The sequence below is a fragment of the Chrysemys picta genome, chromosome 16 (assembly GCF_011386835.1).
Source record: "Chrysemys picta bellii isolate R12L10 chromosome 16, ASM1138683v2, whole genome shotgun sequence".
NCBI classification, from domain to species: domain Eukaryota; kingdom Metazoa; phylum Chordata; order Testudines; family Emydidae; genus Chrysemys; species Chrysemys picta.
Window position 1 is genome coordinate 10026511 of NC_088806.1, and position 25497 is coordinate 10052007.

General features: G+C 52.5%; 2 protein-coding genes, 2 non-coding genes and 1 pseudogene across 18 annotated transcripts in view; 4 read left to right on the top strand and 1 right to left on the bottom strand.

Moving 5' to 3' along the window:
• Nucleotides 1-8909, bottom strand: part of LOC103305723 (zinc finger protein 501-like) — a 262606-nt gene extending 253697 nt beyond the window's left edge. For 10 of the 11 annotated variants that reach the window (XR_010593131.1, XR_010593130.1, XM_065569500.1 and 7 more), the window contains exons 1-4: nt 4149-4305; nt 3244-3330; nt 2490-2711; nt 1090-1112 (exon numbers count right to left, since the gene is read on the bottom strand). Coding sequence is in view for 8 of the 11 variants with exons in the window: in XM_065569500.1 (XP_065425572.1) it covers nt 1090-1112; nt 2490-2711; nt 3244-3330; nt 4149-4211 (395 nt within the window). In the remaining 3 variants the exon portion in view is untranslated. Of the gene's footprint in view, nt 1-1089; nt 1113-2489; nt 2712-3243; nt 3331-4148; nt 4306-4517; nt 4656-8790 lie in introns of those variants that run through there. The other variant, XM_065569505.1, reaches the window with a different exon arrangement.
• Nucleotides 1-25497, top strand: part of LOC122173270 (zinc finger protein OZF-like) — a 113602-nt gene that overhangs the window by 79187 nt on the left and 8918 nt on the right. For 2 of the 5 annotated variants that reach the window (XM_042858997.2, XM_008176068.4), the window contains exons 1-3: nt 10241-10769; nt 12463-12657; nt 14806-14932. The exons of 1 other annotated variant lie outside the window; for it this stretch is intronic. In XM_042858997.2, the coding sequence (XP_042714931.2) occupies nt 10344-10769; nt 12463-12657; nt 14806-14932 (748 nt within the window). In that variant the 5' untranslated portion in view covers nt 10241-10343. Of the gene's footprint in view, nt 1-10240; nt 10770-12462; nt 12658-14805; nt 14933-24541; nt 24949-25497 lie in introns of those variants that run through there. 2 more of the 5 variants (XM_065569441.1, XM_065569442.1) reach the window with 2 other exon arrangements.
• On the top strand, nt 5041-5112 carry TRNAM-CAU (transfer RNA methionine (anticodon CAU)). Its single transcript has one exon. It is a non-coding gene; the product is annotated as a tRNA-Met (tRNA).
• Nucleotides 8920-8991, top strand: TRNAM-CAU (transfer RNA methionine (anticodon CAU)). The gene has a single exon. It is a non-coding gene; the product is annotated as a tRNA-Met (tRNA).
• Nucleotides 14811-25497, top strand: part of LOC101945809 (zinc finger protein 501-like) — a 56576-nt pseudogene continuing 45889 nt past the window's right edge.

The following is a 25497-nucleotide window of genomic DNA, read 5'->3' on the forward strand; positions in this document are numbered from 1 at the left end:
TATAACAGGGTTAAAAAAAAGAAGTAGATAAGTTAATGGCGTATAGGTCCATCAATGGCTACTAGCCAGGATGGGCAGGGATGGTGTCCCTAGCCTCTGTTTGCCAGAAGCTGGGAATGGGGGACAGGGGATGGATCACTTGATGATTCCCTGTTCTGTTCATTCCCTCTGGGGCATCTGGCATTGGCCACTGTCAGAAGACAGGATACTGGGCTAGATGGACAGTTTGGTCTGACCCAGTCTGGCCATTCTTATGTTCACAGCCACCTCCCACACTGGGAAATACCGGTAACATGGGGCACCAGCACTGGGATTACGTGGAAAGGGAGGAGACACAGACCAAAGAATGGGTGTGTCCCACATACTCAGTGTGGACACAGACAGAGGCCGTATCTTCAGCAGGGAATGAACGTGGACCCTTAACACCAAAAACCCTGAGCCCTTCCGCTGAAGCAGTAACCCTGGGGTGTCCAGCTCATTTGGAGGACAGGGCCGTATTCCACTTTCTGATACAGTCAGGGAGCCAGGGCATCAATTTAAGACTCTGCACCACACCTCCATTCACAGCAGGACACCCAGGCACAAAGGGGAGACTCTGGGATCAAGCACCACCCCCGCCTCCCGGGAATAAAGGAAGTCAGCGTCTATGCGGACACTCCAATGAGATTAACGGAGGCCAAGGGCATTCACGCTTCTCTGAGCTGCTGTTTCAGGCTGTCTGCAGACTCAGGAAGGCAACACTGTCTCCGTGTCTATTTGGGAGGGTTTCTTTGTAACCAGGAAGGCTAGAAACTTACTTTAAAAAAAAAAATGGAAGGCTGAGATTCTGCACACCGTGAATAAGTGATGTGGCTACATAAATATGTCAGACAGGCCCGGTCTGGCCCATACGTCTGACAGCCCTGGTGGGACCGTATCAGCTGCCCGAGAGTAACAGGGTCCGTCCCCTGCTGAGGCAGCCGCTAGGGGAGACAGACTCACAGGCTCTAAGCCGGCATCACACTGCAGGGGCTGGGGGAAGCTCCGTATTCAGTGCAGTTACCAGACCTAACACACCACGAGGGGAGTGAGACAGAGCCCAGGACTTACCTGCCCCCACAGCTCCCGGCACCCTAGAGAGGGAGAGAAAGACGAGGCCGTCAGAGGACTTGTCCCAGGCTGCGGGAGCCTCCTGCTCTGCAGGGTATCACCAGGGAGCCTCTGGGATTTAGGGGAATTTCAGACACTCGGGTTCTTGTGCAGACAGCAGCGGCCGTCTCCCCCGTCCCCCCCAGCCGGGACAGTGGCCCCTGCTGGGAGGTGGCCACAGGAGGAAAGTGTCTCCCCAGGCACTTTACAGGGAGAAACTGTTTCTCTGCCCTGAGAGTCAAATTCCCCCCAGGGCTGAGAGCCCCACAAGCCCCCTGGCCCCAGTAACCCATTAAGCTGGTGTGAGCGGGGCCTCAGCATGGGGGAGGGGATTTACAGACATTTCCAGGAGAGGAGAGAAGGTCTTGGGGTTGGCAGCATCCAGAACCCATCCCTGGCGCTGCCACAGACTCACTGTGTGATTCGGGCGGGGCTCTGCCCCTCTTCTCGCTGCCCCCCCTTTGTATCATAGCGAGAAAGTCCCTGACCCTCCCCCCTTTGGAAAGTGCTTTGGAGTCTGGGGCGGAGAAGCTGCTATAGGAGGGGCGGGCAAATTTTTTGGCCTGAGGGCTGTGTCGGGTTTTGGAAATTGTATGGAGGGCCGGTTAGGGGAGGGGGTCGTGGCCCGGCCCCCACCTCCTATCTGCCCTCCCGCCCCACGGGACTCCTGCCCCATCCAACTCCCCCGGTTCCCTGACGGCCCCTTTGGGACCTCTGCCCCATCCACACAGCCCCGCTCCCTGTCCCCTGACTGCCCCCGGACTCCCGCCACCCCATCCAATCCCTCCTCTCATTCCTGACGGCCCCCCCCCCCCCCGGGACCCTGCCCTATCCAACCACCCCTTCTCCCTGTCCCCTGACCACCCCTGGAACCCCTGCCCCTGACTGCCTCCTGCCGCCCCATCCAACCTCCCCTCCTTCCTGACTGTCCCCCCTGGGACCCCTGCCCCCATTCAACCCCCTTTTTCCCCCCTGACCACCATCCACACCCCCGCCCCCTGACCACCACCCCGAACTCCCCTGCCCTCTATCCAACCCCCCTGCTCCCTGCCCAAAGCACTGGTGGCTGGCGGTGCTACAGCTGGGCCATGCCACCGCTGCCACCACGCAGCACAGAGACCGGGTCAGGCCGAGCTCTGCAGCTGCGCTGCCCCAGGAGCTCACAGCCCCACTGCCCGGAGCATTGCCCCGGAGGCGGGGTGAGCTGAGGCTGCGGGGCTAGGGAACAGCGGGACAGTGGCTGGGGCTACTCTCCCGGGCCAGGAGCTCAGGGGCCGGGCAGAACGGTCCCGCGGCCCGCCGTAGTTTGCCCACCTCTGTGCTATAGGAACGCTGCGTACGATCATTGCAACAAGTCTGACCTGCAGGGACTGGCTCAGCGGCTGCTGCCCCTCGTCTCCTCCCCTCTCCCTGAGCAGGGAAATCCCCCGGGACAGGCTGCAGACGCCCTCATCCCTTCTCTGGGCAATGGCTCTCTCGAGCTCTTCCAGCCGGGACAGCAGCCGCTGCTCCTGCCCCTCCAGAAACCCTCGCAGCTCCTGCCACTCCCAGACGATCTTCCCCCTCTCGGCTGCCGTCTGTTTCTGCAATCACAGGGAGAGGGCGGGTTGGTACGGGGGGAGAACTAGAAATGCACCTCCTGGCGGGTGGGGGAGTTATTTACCAGAGCACAGGACCTCTTGCGCTGGGGGATGGGAAGTTTATTTACCCCAGGAAGGGAGGACGGATCAGGGCAGGGGTGAGCTGTACATCGCTCACAGGGGGAGACTGTTCTCCCCAAAACCTCATCAGATTGCCCTGGGCCAAACTCTCCATCTCTGCAGCCCACAGTTCCTCCCCATCCCCCCTAGGCGCTAGAAAGGATCCCCGGTCGCTGTGACGTGCAGCCAGCCCGTGGGCAGGGGCTCTGGGCTCACACAGACTGGCCCTCTCCTGCCCAGCAGCCTCCTGCCCCCTAAGGGCATCATGTCACCCCCGTGCCTGACCCTGCCTCTCCCGGGGCTCCCGTGGGGATGGGTCCCCGGCTGAGGCGGGCAGGCTGGGCCCTGCATTCACCGTCACTCGGGGCTCTGGGACCCCCGGCAAACCTGAGGGGCAGGGGCTCTGGGCACCTACCAGCAGCTCCTCGCTTTGCCGCTGCACCTCGGCTTTGGCGGCTTCTCCCTCATCTCGCAGAGGGGCCGGACGCTCTGGTGGGGGCTCCTGGAAGAACCAGGGGAGGGGGTTACACGCCGCTGCAAACCACCTCCCAACTGCCAGATTTCAGGGCCTGTCCCGCCCTGCAGAGCCCCTGGGACTCCCTGAGACCTTTTTTCCAGCTCTAATTCAACCTCAGCAAGGATGATGTGGGAGGCGATGGTGAAAGGGGGGGACCAGGTTTTCCCGAGAAAACACAGGACTGTGGGGTGAAGTGACGGGGATGCAGCCCAACCTCCCTCCCCCCCCCCCCCCCCCCCGACTGTCAGCTTTGGATATCGGCTGACTCTACCCACATCCTAAGCGACCAAGTTCAGACATTGCCCCAACCCCGGCCACACACACCCCACAAGCGCCAGATGAACATGGAGCCTCCCAAACCGAATACCCCCCAAACTCGCCACTCTTCGCCCCCCACTGACACCCCCCCAAATTCCCAGCTCTTCCCCCCCACTGACACCCCCCAAACTCCCATCTCCTCCCCCCCCACTAATACCCCCCAAACTCCCCGTTCTTCCCCCCACTGACACCCCCAAACTCCCTGCTCTGCCTCTCCACTGACACCCCCCATACTCCCAGCTCTGTCCCTCCCGACACCCCCCAAACTCCCTGCTCTTCCCCCCCACTGACCCCAGAACCCCCCCAGCTCTTCTCCCCCACTGACCTCTTCTCCCCCCCTTCTCCCCCAACCGTCCCACGATCCCCAGCCCCAGCCCGGCTCTGACCCCCAGATACCCGCCCCCCTCGCTCCCGGGCCACGAGCTCTACAGCCAAGCTGCGCTCCGGGCTCCTCCCCGCCCCACGCCGCCCCCCACCGGACCCACCGCGCTGCCCCGCGGGCTGCAGGGCCGGAGCAGCCCCCGCGCGGCGCCCCCGGGCTCGGCCATGGCCCCGCTGCAAACACACAAAGGGGCTGGGCCGGGGGGGCAGGAAGGGGCGGCTCCTCCCCGGGCCTGGCCCTGCCTCCCGGGCCCCTCGCAGGGGGGTTGGGACACGCGGGGAACCCAGCTCTGGGCTGGCCGGATCCCCCTCTCCCCCCGCCAGCAGGATCAGGCCGGGATGCAATGTGGGGGGTGGAGGCTGCTTGCAGAAACTGGGGGTGGCCTCGGGGGGTCAGGCAGGCAGGGAGCTGCAGGGCAGCTGGGGAGGAGGGTGAGGAGCAATGGGGGGGGGGCTGGCTTGCTTCCACTCACCCCACTCCAAACTTCAAGGCCCTTGTCCGGCAGAGGACCTGGCAGGCACTTTTCCCCTGACTGGGAGTCTTTGAATGATCCAGATTTTATTTTCAAGGTCTACTGCTGTATAAAGTGACATTTTCCGCAGCGAGGCCCCTAGGGTGACCAGACAGCAAATGTGAAAAATCGGTGTGTGTGTGTGTGTGTGTGTGTAATAGGCACCTATATAAGAAAAAGACCCGAAAATCACAAGCTTAAAATAGTTCAGCTGCTTTAGAAAACTGGAATTGCCCATTGGAAAAATAAAATAAGCACTGAGCTCCAGTCCCCTGTCAGGATGTTTTTGCCGAATGATTAGCCTAAAGCCAACAGCAGCTGGCTGCATTCTTATCAGAGATCAGTTCATTCGTTTAGAGTTGAAAAGAATACATGAAAATTACCTGCTTAAAAAGATTGTAAAATGCCCTTCTGATCTCTCTCTCCAGTGCACAGCTCACATGCACAGCCTTCTGGACATGTCAGAGAGAAAAAAAAGCCACCCAGCAGAGTGGCGCAGCGGAAGCGTGCTGGGCCCATAACCCAGAGGTCGATGGATCGAAACCATCCTCTGCTAGTTGGTATTTTTATTACTTACAGCCTGGGAAAGAATTCAGGCTGCCTTCATTTAATCCACATAGAAAAGAGGAACACCTTCGCTTGCTTGATATGCATCCGAAGAAGTGGGCAGTAGCCCACGAAAGCTTATGCTCTAATAAATTTGTTAGTCTCTAAGGTGCCACAAGTACTCCTGTTCTTTATTCGCTTGCTATTTACTTTTTCACAGTGATTAAAGCCCCAGAGAGTCCCCTCCTGTAAGGAGAGAGATGTGCTAGGACTCCAATCACACACAACCATAGGACTGGAAGGGACCTCCAGAGGTCAGCTAGTCCAGTCCCCTGCACTCAAAGCAGGACTAAGTACTATCTAGACCATCCCTGACAGGTGTTTGTCTAACCTGCTCTTAAAAATCCCCAATGATGGAGATTCCACAACCTCCCTGGGCAATTTATTCCAGTGCTTAACCGCTCTGAGAGTTAGGAAGTTTTTCCTAATATCCAACCTAAACCTCCCTTGCTGCAATTTAAGCCCATTGCTTCTTGTCCTATCCTCAGAGGCTGAGGACAATTTTCCTCCCCCTTCTTTTAACAACCTTTTATGTACTTGTATATTGTCATCATGTTCCCCCCACCCACTCAGGGCCGGCTCTAACTTTTTTGCCGCCCCAGGCAAAAAAGAAGAGCACCGCCCCGCCTTATCACCCCCCCCCAGCGCCTCGCTGCCCAAACCCCTGGAGCGCTGTGCCGGCCAACCCGAGTGCCGCGCCAGGCCGGGCAAACTCCCGCCCCCACCCCGGAGCGCCTCACCGGGCCGGCCAAACCCCCACCCTCCCCGGAGCGCCTTGCTGCACCGGGCCATCCAAACCCCCAGAGCGATGCGCCGTGCCGTGCCAGCCAAACCCCTCCCCCCCCGAGCGTCACACCGGCCAACCCCCCGAGCGCCTCGCCTCACTGGGCCGCCCAAACCCCTGGAGCACGGGGCCACTCAAACCCCTGCCCCCCGAGCGCCGCACCGCCCAAACCCCCGGAGCGCCGAGCCACACCGCCAAAGCCCCCCCCCCAGCGCCGCCCTGCCAAAACACCCCCCGCGCTGCCCGGCCGAAACAAACAAAAACAAAAAACAAACAAAAAACCTCAAGCGCCGCCCGGCTGAACAAAAAAAACAAAAACAAAAACACCGTGAGCGCCCCCCACCACCCCAACATTGGCCGCCCCTTCTAAGGTGCTGCCCCAAGCATGTGCTTGGTCGGCTGGTGCCTGGAGCCGGCCCTGTACCCACCAGTCTTCTCTTCTCCAGACTAAACAAACCCAACTTTTTTTTTCCAACCTGCCCTCACAGGTCATGTTTTCTACATCTTTAATCATTTTTGTTTCTCTTCTCTGGCCTTTCTCCAATTTCAGCATTACAATCAACATCTAGAATGGAAACGCACAATTTAAAATCAACATTCACCCTTCTTCCCTTATCCGCACTCTTCTCTTAAACTGGACCTATTATCCTTAACTTTTGCAGCACGTATGATAGGGCTTGTCCCACCCTGACCTGAGACCTCTGCAAAACCAAGAGTTAAGTATTGTCGTGAGTTTTACGATGTTTTAAACATGTTATTTTCTCTATTTTTTTATAGAGGAAAATCCACGTAAAGAATGGATAGAAGAGCATGTTATACACTGAACAGTTACACTGTAGCACGTAAACACACATTTACACATTTTAAAAAATGTCTCTTATGTAAACGTTTAAGAACTTTAACTAGACAGGTTGTTAACACGACAGCCTGCAAGTGCTGCAACGTCAGTAACAATTTTTAATTTAGCATTAAACTCGTGCAATAGCTATTCATCGACATATCTCACATCTCCTCTTCTGAAAGAGTGAGTTTACGGAAAGATGTATTATTTCAACTCCCTTGCGTAACAGGGCTGCTATCGTGAAAGGCTCTGTAACAGTCCTGGTTCATACATCTCAGCCATTAGGATGTTCTTTTTTAGGCATAGATATTTCCTTCAGGATGCATTTTCAGATTAAAGACTCTTGTGATCGTTTTGGTACGGTTTCTCAAAAAAAAGGGGGGGGGAGGGTTAAATCGGTTTTGAGAGTTTGGGCGTCTCTTGTGGAGGTGGAATCATTATGTTCTTGGAGCCAGCGGCTTCCTTCACCAGAAGCGGCCTTCTGGAGTAGACAAAGACGCAACCCTTTAGTGAAGACGTTTTGACGAGTAGACCCGGCCTTAGATAGGGAAGAGCTGCCTTGTCCTGGAGGTCTGAAGACTAAGGGTCCAGGAAGGTCCTTCAAGGGGTCCAGGAAAGGTTGTCGTTACCATGGCTTTCAAACTGTGATCTGCAGGGGATCTGCCGATGAAGTCTAAGGTTTCCAAAGGGGTCTGCACCTCCATTCAAAAAATTTTTTAGGGGTCCGCAAATTAAAACTGGCCTAGGCATGGGGATGCCTGGTGCCTTTCGGGACATGGTCCTGGGTCGCGGGGGTTGAGACATCCAGTCCTGCGAGGGGGGGGGGGAATAGAAAAGGCCCCTTTGCCCCCACCCAATTTTGGCAACCAAGGCTCAGCCCATCAGCGGTCACTTTTGGTACCCAAAGGGGTACCCGGGATTTTGCCTTTTGCCACCAGCTCAACCAGGGCCGGTCTTAGGGGAAATGGAGCCCTGGGAAAACTTGTATTTTGGTGCCCCTGCTGCCCCCATTGCCCCTGGCCCCCGCAGGGTCCCCACTCCCCCATCTCCACAGGTTCCCCACCCCCAAGGGCCCCACTGCGTCCCCCCAGTGTTTAATTTGTAGTGAAAGAGGTGTATTGCCACACTTATTTGGTGCTGCACTGTGATTCTGTGATCCTAAGTCCTGCACCCTCCCTCCTATGCCCACATGGGGAAACTGACCTGGGACTCACTTCCCCGTCCGTCCTGTCCCCCCACGTTCCTCCGCACCCCATGGGGGAGTGAGCAAGAAGTATCTGTGCCTCACCACTCGCACTCGCCCTCCCACCCATTCTTAAAAGGGAGGTTAATAAATACAACTCTGAACGCCCAGGGACCACGCGGCAGTAGCGGATTGTGGTAGAAACACTGCAGATTCCACGGGTTAGCTAAGGTCACATCTTGACCTAAATTCCAGGGAGCCCTAAATTATTCACAAGCTTAAAATATTTCAGCTCATATGTATTAGGACCAAATTTATCTTCTAAAAATGAATTCCAAAATCAACTCTGTCCTAAAAAGTTTGTGGCCAAATTTCAATACCTCTCAGCAAGAGAGATCGGAGCATTTTACATAGGCCCGTATATTTTTCAGTAGACGCTCTGGGTTTGCATTTCACTGAACAAAACTGGCTTTGAAAAAACATACGGGCGTATGTAAAATGCTCCGATCTCTCTTGCTGAGAGAGGTATCGAAAGTTGGCCACAAACTTTTTAGGACAGAGTTGATTTTGGAATTCATTTTCAGAAACTAGAGTTGGTTCTAATACATACGAGATGAAGAACAAATTTTAAATGTTTCATAAAAATACTATTTACAATTTGTTCGCGTTAAGCACAAGGTTTTCAGCAAACTGAATGTATCTTGCCCACAGAAAAGCAAGGGGGGATGGGATGTTTTTGCCAAATTATTAGCCAGCAGATAAGAATGCACCTCTCAGATTTCAGTTATTTTATAGTTGAAAAGAATACATGCAAAATTACCTGCTTAAAAAGATTGTAAAATTCCCTTCTGATGTCTCTTTCTCTCTCCAGTGCAGAGCCCACATGTGCAGCACGACAAAGAGCGGCCTTCTGAACATGTCAGATTAAGAAAAAAAAAAAAAAACACCCAGCAGAGTGGCGCAGCGGAAGCGTGCTGGGCCCATAACCCAGAGGTCGATGGATCGAAACCATCCTCTGCTAGTTGGCATTTTTATTACTTGTAGCCCTGGAAATAATTAATGCAGCCTTTATTTTATCCACATAGAAAAGAGGAACCAATTCTCTTGCTATTGCCTCTTTCACAGCGATTAAACAAAGGGATAAAGCCCCAGACAGATGTGCTAGGACTCCCATCACATACAACCACAGGCGTGGAAGAGACCTCAAGAGGAAAAGGGCAGCCAGTGGCAGGGCCAACGAGAGGGGGGGAAGCCGGTACAAATTACTGGGGTCCGGCGGTCCGGAAGGGGGCCTGGGGCCTGGCTTTGTCGGCTCTGTTTAGCCGGTCCGCCCTTGCTGGGGGGCCCGAAAAAATTTTTTCACCGGTCTCGGCGGCCCTAGCCAGTGGGCCCACCCCCCAGCACCTCCAGTCCACTGGTGGACCCCCTGATCAACTCCTCCCCCTCCCTCCCAGTGCCTCCCACCCACTGCAATGAGCTGTTTTGCGGCATGCAGAAGTGCTGGGGGGGGGGGGGGGGGAGACGGCACGCTCGCTTGGGGAAGGGGGCAGAATTGGGTTGGAAGAGGTGGGGGTGTGGCCTGGAGTGGGGGGGTAGGAGGAGGTGGCATGGGGGTGGAGGCTTGGGGGAAGAAGGGCAGACCTGGGGGCAGAGCAGGAAGAGGTGGGACAGAGGTGGGGGCTTGGAGGGAAGGGGTGAGGTGGGGGCAGAGCAGGGCTGGGAAGAGGCGGGGCAGGGGTGGACTGGGGGCAGGAAGAAGCGGGGGGGGGACGGGTCTGGGGGGTCAGAGCAGGGGTGAGAAGAGGCAGGGGATGGGGTGAGGGCTTGGGATAAGGACTGGGAGCGGGTTTGGCGGCAGAGCAGGGGTGGGAAGAGGCGGGGGTTTGGGGGAAGGGGTGGGGTGGGCCTGGCAGCAGAGCAGGAGTGGGACGGGGTGGGGGCTTCAGGGAATGGGTGTTGTGCGGTGGGGGCGGAGCGGGGTTGGGAAGAGGTGGGGCAGGGGTGGGGGTTTGGGAGAAGGGGTGGACCGGGGGCAGGAAGAGGCGAGGCTGGGGGCAGAGCAGGGGTGTGAAGAGGCAGGGGACGGGGATGAGGGAGGCAGAGTGGGGGGGGGCTGGAGTGGAGCAGAGGTGGGAAGAGGCAGGGGATGGGGGTGAGAGCTTGGGGGAAGGGGTCGGGTGGGGCGGGCCTGGGGGCAGAGCAGGGGTGGGAAAAGGTGGCGTGGGGGCAGGAAAAAGTGGGGCAGGGGTGGGGGTTTGGGGGCAGGGGAGCGGCATTGCGCGCCTCCGGGGCCTGTGTAGCTACTCCCCCCCGTGCCCTGCTCTCCTGCCCACGCCAGCGCACCCAGTGTGGACGCTCCGGCGCCGTGTGGACATGCACCAGCCCTGCCATGGGACCGGCTTTGCATCTCGCCGGCTGCACACGTGTGTGGACAAAACCCCGTGGGGCAGAGGCCGCGCCGGAGCTCAGGACACCCCGGTCTGCTGCAGCGGAGCCAGCCCCTGGGTGGCGGCAGCAGCTGTGGGGCAGCCCCCGCCGGAGCCAGTGCTGACGTGCTCCGCCCCAGCCAGCGCTGCAGCAGCGGGCTGTGATTTACAGGGCACAGGAAGGGGCTGGAGCAGCTGGGAGCGGTGGGTGCCGGGAGGAAGGAGGCAGGAGCCGGGAGAACAAAGCCCGGAGAGCAGCAGACACGGGGGCGAGTCTGTGCTGGGGGGGGGGAGCCCGGCATTAACCCCTCCCTGCCCGGCCGCGGGGGGCGACAAGCCCCCCGGACTCTGCCCGCATCCACTCCGGAGCCAGGTAATGGACAGAGCCCGTGGGAACGTGCTGGGGGGCAGGAAAGTGACTCTCTGCCCAAGGGCACCTGGAGGCATTAAATCTCCCAGCCTCCCCCCCCCCCCCGGAATCGGCCCCCTTGCTGCTAATGCACCCGTGGGCAGGACCGGAGCTGCATTAAAGCAGGTGCCCAGGGCAGGATCTGCTCCTGGTGGGGAACGAGGTCCCCTAGTTCTCAAATATCAATGTAACGTCTCAAATGTGTTGTTTTTGTCCCCTCCACCTTCTCAATATGCGGCTCATGGACCTGGCTTAGGTGGTAGACTCTTGCCCTGAGTCATTCCCCAAAGGAAAAGGGGATTAGTTGGGTGCAGCTTGCGGCTGGCTCTGGGGTGGAGACAAAGGGGTGATTTTCTGCTAGCAACAGGGCATGGAAGGGGCACAGGAGGGGAAGGGAGGAGCAAGGGTCCCCCATGTGCCCAGCCCCAGATAACCCAGTCACAGCCGCTGTATTCTCACCCGCCCCAAACAACTCCCCCCCTCGCCTCCCTCCCGCTGCCAGTCACCCTCTGCGGCCCCATCCCTGCTCTCACGTAGCCCTTCCTGCGCCAAGCCCTCTGCTTCCCCTCTCAAAGCAGCTTTTCAAAGGGCACCTTGCTGCCCATGGGGGGTGAGGGATCCAGGACTGTTTATTAAACATTCATCTTAAAATCCCTTCCAGTGAGTCCACTTCTCCCCTCCACTCTTTCTTTAATTTGGATATAAAATCCCCTCCCATCTCGGTGTTTTCCCCTCTCGTATCATCAGCATTTTATCAAAATACATCCCAATTTTTGACCTGTTTTGTCTGCGTCCCAATTTTTGACCTGTTTTGTCTGCACATCTCAAAGAGTGCTCTAAAATGCCCTAAAAACGTGCCCTTATTTCTCTTACTACTTTAAGGTGTTGACACTTTTCCATCTCTAACTACACCTCTACCTCTATATAACGCTGTCCTCGGGAGCCAAAAAATCTTACCGCGTTATAGGTGAAACCGCGTTATTTAAACTTGCTTTGATCCACCGGAGTGCGCAGCCCCGCCCCCCCGGAGCATTGCTTTACCGCATTATATCCGAATTCGTGTTCTATCGGGTCACGTTATATCGGGATAGAGGTGTATAAAATAGGAACATAAAATCTCAGCTTTCCCCTTCACGTTCTTTAATCTGGACCTAAAGTCCTTGCAAATGCGGCCCCTTTCCCGTGATCAAGTACGAATGTGAAATTCACGCTATTAGCTCGTTAGCTATTAACTGTTCCTGTAAGCGCTCAGACAGTTTGCCACTTTCGTTTAATGTGTGAAAAGTGTCCTGTGGTTCAGATTTCCACCCCTTTCTCTTCCATTACAGAACACGCGTCTGAAATCTCAGGGTTTGCCTCGTTCCACCTAATTCCCAGCTGTCACTTAAAAATCCTCAGGCGTGGAGGTGGTTAATTGTGACAACATCTGCTTTTTCGGACGGAACCTGTTGCCCCGAAACAGTCTCCAGATTCGGGGGGTTAAATTGTCCCCTGATCAACTTGCTTCTCATTTGAGAATCGTTTAAAATGGTCGATGAAATAGACTTGCCCCCTATTTAATAGGCGTTACAGCCAGAGGCCTGCCCTTTTTGATAGGGGGATCAGTGTCTGCCAGCTGCTAAGCAGACAGTCAGCTGGACTCTTTGCTTTTCCCCAGATGGCACAATCCAAGGCGTTCTCGCCTCAGTGGGCTGCCCTGTGTGGAACTGGTACCTTGCAGTGCCCGAGCATCTCCATGTTACCCTCACGTTCTCCTCACCATTTTCACCGGACGTACCCCCACCCTCCATGTGATGAATGGTCTCCCATCAGGGGCTCCTTTCCCCAACACGGAGATGCAGCCGCTTCTGGGGTGGGTGCCTGGTGGCCATTACTGGCCAGTGACGGGCATGGAAACACCATAAATATTTTTGGTTCCTCTGTTCTCCTGTTCACGCAGCATCCTCCCTCTGCCTGTGTGATTGGCCAGCAACGGGTGGGGATAACTTTCTATCCACTTACAAAGTCGGATATGAAATCACCACCGGTTTTGCTTCTCTTCCCACTTCAAAACTGTAAGAACGTCACATGTTTGGAAGGCAAATGGGTGCCTGGAGTCCTTGTCCTAGATATCAGGGGAGAGGTCGGAAGAGGGTCACTCCCCCCCCCCGACATGGAAGTGTTTAAAGGATTCTGACGTCATCCCTCCACGTTTCTGGTCTCATCTATGGCGTCTCTCCCTCTGGGTCTGCAGCCCCTTTCTCGCGCCACGAGCGGCTGCTGCTGCTGCTTCATGACTCCACCCCCTGGCCGGGCGCAGACTTTCCCCAGCAGCCCTCTCTGTTGCCCGTTTCCTGGCCTTATAGCCCCAAGCCAGCTCTTCCCCCTCACTCAGGCCCTTGGCCAGCCAATTCCTCTGAGCTGCGGCCTGTTGGGTGAATTAGCCCCCGCCCAGGCTACATTAACCTACGCACATTGGCGGGGTGCAGACAAACCTTCGGACCTGTGTTAATCCAGAGGTGCTGCTAGAAAGGACAAGGAGTGACTCCCGATTAACATGGGATAAATGAGATCAGCAGCTGTCCCTGTGCGGAGATGGTTTCATTAGCTGCTCCCAGAGAGCTAAAGGAGGGAAGCTGCTCAAACGCTCTGTCCCTCTCTGCTCAGGATATTGGGGTTCGGCTTCTTGGGTCACACGCTGCAGCCTCCGTTGTGATCTGGGAGACCCGGCTTAGCAGTTGCTGCTCCACCAGCAGGGGCTCTGCTAAGGAGAGCGAGGCCTTCACTAAAGTTCCCTCTGGGCCAGCTAAGGGGAGGACGTTCTCCAGCCCCGTTGCAACTAAATTGTGAGCCAGAGAGACCTCCGGGAAGGTGCTGGGTCTGGGCACGAAAGTGACTCTGCTTCCTCAGCCCCTCGTCTCTCCTCTCATTAGCGATTGCAGGAGCCGATCTGGCCACAGGAGAGCCACCAACTCCCAAATGGGACTTTCCCAGCCAGAGGGGGAGAGACTGAAGGGGGGTGATGGGAGAAATAAGTGGGGGGAGCAGTTGGTCGGTCTCTGGCCTGCCCAGACACACTTCTTGCAGCATCCCTGGGTGGATTCACCTTCTGTGAACAAGGTGAGGAGCAGAGAGAGAGAGGAAAAGCCAGTTCCTGGTTCTCCCTGGGGACCGTGTCTGGGGGAATCCCCCCCCAATGTGACTTCTGTACTTTTCTAATGGTTGGTTCAGAGGTCACGGGTTAAAAACCTCTGGGTGGGAGAGGCCAGGTCCGCATTGTAACAAAGCGACCACATGTTTTCTCAGCCCAGAATTGGCGAAACGGCGGGGTGGGAGGGGCCATGGGTGTCCCAGAGCCAGGTGAGGTCAGGATTATCAGGGGATTGCTGGCGGGTTCCTGCTGGAGGAAGAATGGCAGTAAATACATAGGACGACGCAGCTTCTGGAGATGGGAGGGGGCAGGAAATGCCCAGGGTGGAGAAAGGGAGAGGAACAAGGTGCAAGAAACCATCTGGGACTTGTTTAAATTGGGGCCTAGCTTCTAGGAAAGGCTTTGCGGGCTCTGGGATTGATATTCCCTAATTTGTGGAACAGGAAACAGGACCCCTGGACTGGGTAGAGAAAATGGTCCAGACCCCCAGTGCTGGAGGCTGACCCGACTAACCAGCGGCTGCGGTGAGATATGAAGGGGGCACCCACCAGTGAGGCTAAGGGGAGATGCCCCCATCCCCTCGCATCCAGCTGCTGGCCATGGAATTTGTACCAGGGGGCTCTCCGTGGACTCTGCTGGGGGCTCTAAACCACTGTCGGAGGCTAGTGGGTTTGTGAGGAATATGAAGACACTGCCCCTGTTTATCTGCTGGGGGAGACCAGGGGCTCTCTCTTTCTCCCCACACCTGATCTCCGCAGAGTGGGGGTGGGACTCTGACTGCGATCCACCCAGAGCTTCCATTTGATTGGTTTCTTTCCCCCATGAATAGTGGGGCAGCAGGTACTGAGTGTTGGACTCTTGCTCTTTCAGGGGCCGGTGACCTTCGAGGAGGTGGCTGTGTATTTCACCAGGGAAGAGGGGCCTCTGCTGGACCCCGTTCAGAGAGCCCTCTACAGAGTCGTCATGCAGGAGAACTATGAAAATGTGACCTCGCTGGGTAAGGATCCCCGTCCCCTGGGTTCTTAGAAGGGGAAATGAAAAGTTAAGGGTCGCAACACCCCACAATATAACCTTAACTCTGCCCTGTTTCAGCAACATGCCAGTGACCCGCACGCTAATGCTCTGCCCGCCCCTGCTACAGAGCACACTGGGAACAGAGCACAAGTGCGGTACAGTCTAACAGCTTCTCTTTGCTAAGGCAAAATTTAGGGTTAGGTCCAGTGTAGTGAATAGAAACTTCCCACCCCTGGCCTGCACTCAAACACTGAGTCTGCTACACACAGTCCATCATAGACTTTCAACGTGTTACTAAGCCCGTCACCCTTTGGATATTAGGAAAACTTTTTCACTAGGAGGGTGGTGAAGCACTGGAATGGGTTCCCTAGGGAGGTGGTGGAATCTCCTTCCTTAGAGGTATTTAAGGTCAGGCTTGACAAAGCCCTGGCTGGGATGATTTAGTTGGGGTTGGTTCTGCTTTGAGCAGGGGGGTTGGACTAGATACCTCCTGAGGTCTCTTCCAACCCTGATCTTCTATGAATGCCTCCACTTACCCTCAAGACCACCAGCATGTCTGCCACCAGAGCGCTGACAATCCTCCTGGGCAAGAACTCGCCCTTGTGTATCTTCACTGGCACGGCCTATAACGCTGAAATGAGGTTCCCATGCACCTTCCTTTGTATCACAGCCACAGCTCTGCCAAGCTGCTCCAACTAATCCCTCCACCATCCAGTTACAGCTACAGCTGACCCAGTGCACACAGCTGCAGGGCATGCGGATAAATGCTGGGATTCCCGTCTGTGAACACAACACAAACAATGGCACCTTCTCTTAGTCCTTCCTCCTATTCATGATAGATTCATGGAATTTAAAGCCGGAAGGGACTAGGTCAGATAGTCTGGTCTCCTGTACAACACAGCCATAGAATTTCATCCAGTTACGGCTGCATTCAGCTGAATACCTTGTGTATGACTAAATCCTACTGAAGGCTTCAATCGCTGGAGAAGCCACCTCTTCTTCCCTGGTAGTTTGTTAACCTTTGCACTACCCTTCCTGAACTCTTCTGAGTGGTTCTTACCAGCTGCAGTGCTAGCGGACGGGGGGGCCAGAGTTAAGGTGGCGTGGCGTACTTTTCATCTCCTGGTTTTCAGAGGTATTTTGTTCAGACCCCAGTTGTCGGCGGGCAGGATCGAACCGGGGAACCTCTGGAACTTAGGTCATGAGCTGAAAGCCGACTGGCCATTAAGCAAACTCCTTAATCTCTCTTGTTAATTGGTATCGGTGCCACGACATGGGCCGGAACACCACACCCAGAAGGCGTGTGGGTTACGGTACCACTCGGCAACCTCAACTCTGCATTAATGTAGCTATGGGGCACTTTGTTTTTTAATGGACTTTTTTGCCCCTGTTAACTGTGTCTATACAAGATGGGGGAAGGATAGCTCAGTGGTTTGAGCATTGGCTTGCTAAACCTAGAGTTGGGAGTTCAATCCTTGAGGGGGCGCATTTAGGGATCTAGGGTGAAATCTGCTGGCATACCCACATCAGTTAGGGATGTGGGTTTTCAAGAATGTTGAAATATTGCTTTTCATCTGGAAATGTTGATATTAGGGCAAAACTTCCAGAAGAAACTCCTGCCTATCCCCTGTTGTCTGGAAGTTGACGGGGGTATGGCTCAGACTCAACAGCATACACCCTGGAGCAAACCAATCTTTGTGACAGTGGATTGCCGGGAACCTCTGGTGATTAACAGCCTTAATCTCGCTGCATTTCATGTCCTTATGCCTCCTCGGGTTTCCTCGTCAATCTGAAATTGCAAACGATACAGTTATAAATTCTTTCAGTGCTGCTTTCCCAAAGAGGCGGTGGGTGCCCTGTACTCTGAGATAAATGCTAAGGGACTGCGATCAGTCAGGACAATTTCAACCCGTTGTTTCAGCCTGAGGCCTGCACAGAAAATATTATCCGAGCAACCCTGCTCTGCACTCCCCTGGTGCGCAGTGAATTGCAAGACAATCCGAGTAAGCATGTGGATTTCAGAGTCATTAGAATATTTGGCTTTTAAACAGAAAGCAATGCTGAACTTAACTATAGCTAGGCTAGGCAGAATGAGATTTTTATTTTTAATACTTTGGATAATATCAATGTTGATTTTTAAGCTTTTTTCCCCAATTTTTATCAATTTAATGTTTCGCGGTTGCTCAAAACGGTGGGTTTTAAGCATATTTTTTCAGTTTTTATCATAAGAACAGCCTTACTGGTCAAACCAACGGTCCATCTAGCCTGATATCCTCTCTTCCGACTGTGGCCCGTATCAGAGATTGAGAGGGAAGGTACAGGATAGTTGGAGTGATCGACACATCTTCCCCTCCTGGCTTCTGGCAGTCAGAAGTGTAGGGTTACCTCTAGCATGGGGTTGTATCCCTGACCATCTTGGCTAATAGCCATTGATGGATCTATCCTCCATGAACTTCTCTAGCTTTTTTTTAAGCCAGTTATACTTTTGGCCAACACAACATCCCATGAGAATGAGCTCCACAGGTTGTGTGGGGAAAAAAATACTTTTGTTTGTATTAAACGTGCTACCTATTAATTTTGTCAGGTGACCTCTGGTTTTGGTATTGGAGGAAAGGGTAATTAACACTTATAGACTCGTAGGACTGGAAGGGACCTCGAGAGGTCATCTAGTCCCATCCCCTGCACTCATGGCAGGACTAGGTATGATCTAGACCATCCCTGACAGGTGTCTGTCCAGCCTGCTCTTAAAAATCTCCAATGATGGAACTTCTCTGTTCACTTTCTCCACACCATTCATGATTGCATAGACCTCTATCATATTCCCCCCTTAGTCACCTCTTTTTTTTTTTAAGGGTATGTGTTATTTTTGCACTGTAGTGTAGACTCTTACTACACTGATGGAGAGGTGGTATCTTAGTTGAAAGAATTCTTCCATAGACCCAGCAGTGTCTACACTGGGGCTTAGGTCAGCTTAATTACATTGCACAGGGTGTAACATTTTCACAGGCTTCAGTGATGTCATTAAGCCAGCCTAAATTTGTGTAGACCAGCCCTAAATCGAACAGCTCAAATATATATTTTTAATCTCTCCTCAGACGGAAGCCGTTCCATACCCCTCATCATTTTTGTTGCCCTTTTCTGAACCTTTTCCAAGTCCAATAGATCTTTTTTGAGATGGGGCGACCACATCTGCTCGCAGTATTCAAGATGTGGGTGTACCATGGATTTATATAGAGGCAACGTGATATTTTCTGTCTTATTATCTATCCCTTTCTTAATGATTCCCAGCATTCTGTTCGCTGTTTTGACTGTTGCTGCACCTCGAGTGGATGTTTTCAGAGAACTATCCACAGTGACTCCAAGATCCTGCTCTTGAGTGGTAACAGCTAATTTAGACCCCGTCATTTTATATGTATAGCTGGGATTAATTTTTTCAATGTGCATCACTTTGCCCTTACCAGTTTTGAATTTCATCTGCTATTTTGTTGCCCAGTCACCCAGTTCTGTGAGATCCCTTTGTAACTCTTCGCAGTCTGCTTGGGACTTAACTCTTGAGGTTTTGGGGTTGTTGGTTTTTTTTTTGCCGCCTCACTGTTTCCCCATTTTTCCAGATCGTTTATGAATATGTTGAACAGCTCTGGTCCCAGTGCAGATCCTTGGGGAACGCCACCATTTAACTCTCTCCATTGTGAAAACTATTTATTCCTACCCTTTGATTTTCTGCCCTTTAACCAGTTACTGATCCATGAGAGGACCTTCCCTCTTATCACATGACAGCTTACTTTGCTTAAGAGCCTTTGGTGAGGGACCTTAGCATAGGGACAATTCACAAGCTAAAACAAAAGATAATCTAACGCATTTCCTTCCGATTAGCCTATTATATCCATACCTCATGACATATCAAGCACTTTGTTTCAACCATTGTATTATTTCGACTTCTTGTATTTGTATACAAGTCTTTCTAGATTTTTGTCAATATTCAGTTGCTTTCCTTCATATGTTCTGTTTAAAGGGGATTATTTTTCATTTGACTGTTCCTCGCTAGCTCCTATCTGTATGTTACCAACTTCTTTCGTATCTTCTTTACTGACATATAAACATCCCCCTTTAATAAACTCAACCCTAAGAGATGTCTTTGTCCGAACCATGTGCTCCTCCACACCTGTTGACTTTCCCACACCCCTTAATTTTAAAAAAAGAATCCTCTACTATCTTTTCTGAATTTGAAGTGGCAGCAATCAGGTTCCATTTTGATTTCTGTGGAGTTCTTCCACAGTTCCCAATAAACTGAAATTCCCTCCTCCCTACACCATTGTCTGATCCACACATCAAGAGTTTTCAGTTCTGCTCTCTTACCAGCCCTGTGCATGGAACAGGAACCATTTCAGAGAATACTGCCATAGAAGTCCTGGACTTTAAATGATTTTAAATGGTTATCTAGGGAGGTGGTGGAATCTTCCTTAGAGGTTATTAAGGCTGGACTAGATGACCTCCTGATGTCCCTTCCAACCCTGATATTCTATGATTCTAAGGTCAGGCTTGACAAAGCCCTGGCTGGGATGATTTAGTTGGGGATTGGTCCTGCTTTGAGCAGGGGGTTGGACTAGATGACCTCCTAAGGTCCCTTCCAACCCTGATAGTCTATGATTCAAATTTTCACAGTTTCAGGAAATTATGTGGGGGAGGGGAGAGGCCAGGCAATTATTTTATGACCACAGAGGTCAATATTGGAAAAAGTGAAGGCTTTATGACTGTTAAAACACAAATAGTCAACATCCCATGTCAAACTATACCAAGTAAATAGCCTTACATCGAATCCTAATAAGTTCTCAAGCAGCATTTTTTTCTTATTTTGCCTATCTGGAAATATAGATGATTTATCGATAGAAATATTTTTCCATCAGTATGTGAATGTACAGTGCAATCAATGTTCATCAGTATTTACCGATAAAAATCTAATCTTTCCAAGCCTAACTATAACCGATCTGCCCATCTGCTAGAACAACTTCACAAGTGCATGAGGGTGGGACCATCTGCTGACAGGAGACCATGTGAAGTTCCTCTCCAGGATTCCTTGGGAGAAGGGAGGGCAGGAAGCAGTGGGAGAGAAGAAGATGATGGGGAGCTGGTGCTCATGAGGTGCCACATAACAGGGAGAGGTCTTAAGCACCAAGGGCTCTTAAGCAAAGTAAGCTGTCATGGGATAAGAGGGAAGGTCCTCTCATGGATCGGTAACTGGTTAAAAGAGAGGAAACAAGGGTAGGAATAAATGGTCAGTTTTCAGAATGGAGAGAGGTAAATAGTGGTGTCCCCCAGGGATCTGTACTGGGACCAGTCCTGTTCAATATATTCATAAACAATCTGGGAAAAGGGCTAACAGTGAGGTGGCAACATTTGATACAAAACTACTCCAGATAGTTATGTCACAGGCAGACTGTGAAGAGCTCCAACAGGATCTTTCAAAACTGGGTGATTGGGCACCAAAGTGGCAGATAAAATTCAATGTTGATAAATGCAAAGTAACGCACATTCGAAAACATAATCCCAACTATACATATACAATGGTGGGGTGTAAATTAGCTGTTACCACTCAAGAAAGAGATCTTGGAGTCATTGTGGATAGTTCTCTGAAATCGTCCACTCAAGGTGCAGCAGCAGTCAAAAAAGCGAACAGAATGTTGGGAATCATTAAGAAAGGGATAGATAATAAGACAGAAAATATGTTGCCTCTATATAAATCCATGGTACGTCCACACCTTGAATACTGCGTGCAGATGTGGACACCCGATCTCAAAAGATATATTGGAATTGGAAAAGGTTCAGAAAAGGGCAAGAAAAATTATTAGGGGTATGGAACGGCTGCCGTATGAGGAGAGATTAATAAAACTGGGACTTTTCAGCTTGGAAAAGAGGCAACTAAGGGGGGATATGATAAAGGTCTATAAAATCATGACTGGTGTAGAGAAAGTAAATAAGGAAGTGCTATTTACTCCTTCTCATAATACAAGAACTAGGGGTCACCCAATGAAATGAATAGGCAGCAGGTTTAAAACAAAAAAGGAACTATTTCTTCACACAACACACAGTCAACCTGTGGAACTCTTTGCCAGAGGATGTTGTGAAGGCCAAGACTATAACAGGGTTCAAAAAAGAGCTAGATATATTCCTGGAGGATAGTTCCATCAATGGCTATTAGCCAGGATGGGCAGGGATGGTGTCCCTAGCCTCTGTTTGCCAGAAGCTGGGAATGAGTGACAGGGGATGGATCACTTGATGATCCCCTGCTCTGTTCATTCCCCCTGGGGCACCTGGCATTGGTCGTGGCTGGAAGGCAGGATACTGGGCTAGATGGACCTTTGGTCTGATCCAGTATGGCCGTTCTTATGTTCTTATGAGGGCTGAGAGCAGTGAGAGGAAGGGGACACCTGTGTGGAAGAATAGGACTTAGAGGGAATCGGGGAGGGCTGGTTGAGGAAGAGGAGGGAGAGAATCGGAGCAGGAGGAAGAGAGTCAGGGAGGAGAGCTCCTGGGGACAGGTAGAGGGGTTGGCTGCGGGAGAGGAAGATGGGGAAAAGGGGGTGGAGAGCCCAGCAGTGGGGTGGGAGGATTGGGTAGGAGATCTGGGTTACCTGGGAATGGGAAGGGAAGGTTTCAGGGAGTCAGAGATTTGGAGCAGTCCCCTGAGGCTGCTATTGCCGAAGTCTCTAATGACCTCGCCCTCGGCAAAGCTCGGAGCCCGCACTCCATCCTCCTCCTCCTCCTTGACCTGTCAGCCGCTTTTGACACCCCTGATCGTGCCTTTCATTTTGAAATCTTGTCTTCCCTTGTCTTCTCCTGGTTCACCTCCTACCTGTCTAATCACTTCTTCGGCGTGTCCTTCAGAGGATCCTCCTCATCCCCACTCCAAATTTCCGTGGGGATTCCCTGTCCCCTTCTCTTCCTCCTCTGCATTTGCTCTCTGGGTAATCTCCCTCCGCACACACACACATTCAACTACCGTCTCTGTGCTGGTGACTCACAGATCTGCCGCTTCTGCTCCCAAGCCATCTCCTTCTGTCCCAACGAAAACCTCAGCTTGTCTCTGACGTTTCCTCATGGATCTCTCGCCATCAGCTCAAGATCAACAGTGAAAATCATGGCTCTTAATATTCCCCCCAAGCCATCCCATCACCTCCTTTCTCTATCGCTTTCAGACACCACCACCATATCGCATGTCATCTAGGCCCATTTTTGATGCAGACCTCTCACTAGGTCTTCATATCTAGGCTGTCTACATCTTGCATTTTATTTCTGCGTAATGTCCTCTAGATCTGGCCTCTCCTATCCATCCACACGGCTAAAAACTCTTATCCAAGCTCACATCATCTCCTCTCTGAATTACTGTAATGCCTTTTTTCTCTGGCCTGGACACATGCAACCTTGCCCTGCTTCATATCCATTCAGAAGTAGACCTCCACAGAGCTATCTTGTTATCCTCAGACATGACCTCTGAAAGGTCCTGAGTGGGGGACCTGATAACAATCTTGGAGGCTGTTATAAAGAGGGTGATGATCAATTATTCTCTATGTCCCCTGAGGTCGAACTGAAGTAATTGGCTTCATCTGCAGCAACCAAGATTTAGTATGGGTATTAGGAAAAAAATTCTAACTAGGCAGATAATTAAGTACTGGAATAGATTACCACGGGATTGTGGAATCCCAATTACTGGAGGTTTTTTTTGGAATTGGTTAGACAAACACCGTTAATGGAGGGTCTCAGTATATACTTGGTCATGTACTACTACTAGATGACCTCCTGAGGTCTCTTCCCACACAACTTTTCTTTGGTTCATTATCCAACCCTTTCACTTTGCCTGTGGAGAATGTGGGAATTGAAGTGTAGTCTTATGGAAAAAAATATGCATAACTCTGCTTCCCTGTCCCAGAGAAAGAACAAATGACTGTTTTGAAGTAAGATAGATCTGTCTAGGTTGGCATGGAGACACTATCAAGGATAGTCCATGTGTAGGAGTGGAGCGCGCTGGAGAGACAATGGAAGTATTTCTTCACACAATGCCCAGTCAACCTGTGGAACTCCTTGCCAGAGGATGGTGTGAAGGTCAAGACTATAACAGGGTTCAAAAAAGAACTAGATACGTTCATGGAGGATAGGTCCATCAATGGCTACTAGCTAGGATGGGCAGGGATGGTGTCCCTAGCCTCTGTTTGCCAGAAGCTGGGAATGGGAGACAGGGAATGGATCACTTATAGTGACTATGATCCGAACATGGTAACGTGATGCTGCAACTTGGGACAAAGGGACTAGGTTACGAACCACCTGGGCTTTCAGTTGGCTGCTTCCCAAGGCAGAGAGATTCAGACAGGGAAACAGAGAAAGAGAGGGACTCAGGCCATGTCTTCACGAGCACTTATGTCAACGAAACTTGTCGCTCACGGGGTGTGAAAAAAACCACCCCCTCCCCAAGCGACAGACATTTGGTCGGCAGAAGTGGGAGACGCTCTCCCACTGACATAGCCAGTGCCGCTCGTTGAGCTGGTTTTATTACGCCGGCGGGAGTGCTCTCTCCTGTCGGCGTAACACGGCTACACGAGCGGTCTTACAGCGGTCCAGTTGTGCCTCTGTACGCTCATAAGCATAGACGTGACAAAGTGGGAATGTTCTTAATGTTTTCTCTGAATACTGTGTGGGTGCCTCAGTTTCCCCTATGCAGTTCTTAAGTATCTAGGTGGGGGGATAAGGGGGTGTGATTGTTGCAGAGCCCGAGAGGGCCAGCGTGATGGTGTCTGCACAGAGAATGGCTGACACCCTGTCCCCTGGCCTGGGGCCCTCCCCTGAAAGGTGCCAACTGAAGGTGTTGGAGAACAAAGAGATCAGGTGGCCTCCTGGCCCAGGAAAGAGACAAAGGCCAGAGGAGGGGCTGGAGGGGGTTGCAGTTTAGAGCTGGCTGGGGACACAGGGGGAGGCCCAGAACCCAGGTCTGGCCTCCCCACCCCGCAAGAGGGACCTGATGGAGGAGTCCTGTTTTCCATACCTACAAGCTCTGTTTTGACTGTGTCCTGTCAGCTAATAAACCTTCTGTGTCACTGGCTGGCTGAGAGTCACGGGGAATCGCAGGAAGTGGGGGGTGCAGGGCCCTGACTCCCCCACACTCCGTGACAGTAGACATGGCCTAAGTTGAGGGGGCTTTGGGAAAAGCTGGGCATATGCTTCACTACATGAACTTTGAGTGAAATTTCGTTTTACCGGACTAACCTAATAACCCTTAAATACTGTATTCTGGTTGTCGACCTCCGCTCCACCAGCCACAGCCCCCAAGACCACCCCCTCCCACCTCACCATAACATCCCCCACAGCTCTCCCACGCTCCCCACTGACCCTGTAGATCCCACACCAACAGCCTGAGATGCTTTCTCTTTGCTGGCACTTCCCTGCGTTTTCTTTATAGTCTCTCCACCAGACTCACCCTCCCAGTTCCCTGCAGCCACGCCATCTGCTCTCGTCCTCGGCCCTTTCACCATCTTGAGATCATACTTCTTCCCGGGGTCTGCTAGCCACCCCCTGGCCGTTCCTCACAACTGCTTTCTGTTGTCAGATGCCACCGGTGTGGTGCTCTGCTCTGTCCGATGTTGAGAACATTCGGCTGCGTGTGTGTGTTCCCTCTGTGTGCTGCCCCGGCCCTGCAGATCGCTGGCACAGCAGACCCCGAGAGAAGCCCCAATGACCACAGGCTCTGATAAGGAACGAAGGCACCCAGCCGTTGTCAAACGAAGCACAGTAATAGTTCCCCACAGACTCTACAGGACATACTACGAATTTGTGCCCCCTGACAATGGACCTGCTCAGTCAGTGGCGGGACTCTCCACTGCCCCCTCAGCCGGACAAAGACGTCCACTCAGTGATGCATTTTTATACACCGGTACAAACAGGTTACACATCACTCCTGACGCATTGAGGTACAGCCCCTCTACGCATTAGGGTGATGCCTCTCCCCTGATACAGGTTGGTTCGAACAAACAAGTCTATCCATCATATTGTCCTTTTGACCCTGTCTTTAGGATGGGTCTGCCTGTTCGTTGTTATCGCTCTGGAATGTGTTTGTACCGGGATGTTCTGGTACCGTCCTGGCACAAGTTCATCTTATTAGTGCTTATACATGCTTTAAGCAGCCGCCTTCTTGCCAGCTTCTGTGGGCAGGGCCTGCCTCTGGCTCACAGCCTACCTTTGCTTTATATTAGCAGTGTCTTGACTGTTACTTTAGTTCAGGCCTCAGGCCTCATACCAGGCCTCTGATACAAGCAGGGTAACCAGACAGCAAGTGTAAAAAATCGGGACAGGTAATAGGACCCTATATAAGAAAAAGCCCCCAAAATCAAGACTGTCCCTGTAAAATTGGGACATCTGGTCACCTTAGATACAAGGCTTATGTTTCAAGGCCTCGTCTTACTCCACTTTCTAATGACCCTCTCGGCGAATGAGATCATGAGCTCCTTAGCTCATCAACCTGCCCCACAGTCTGAGTGGGTAATTAAAAACTCCACTCCTTGGTCT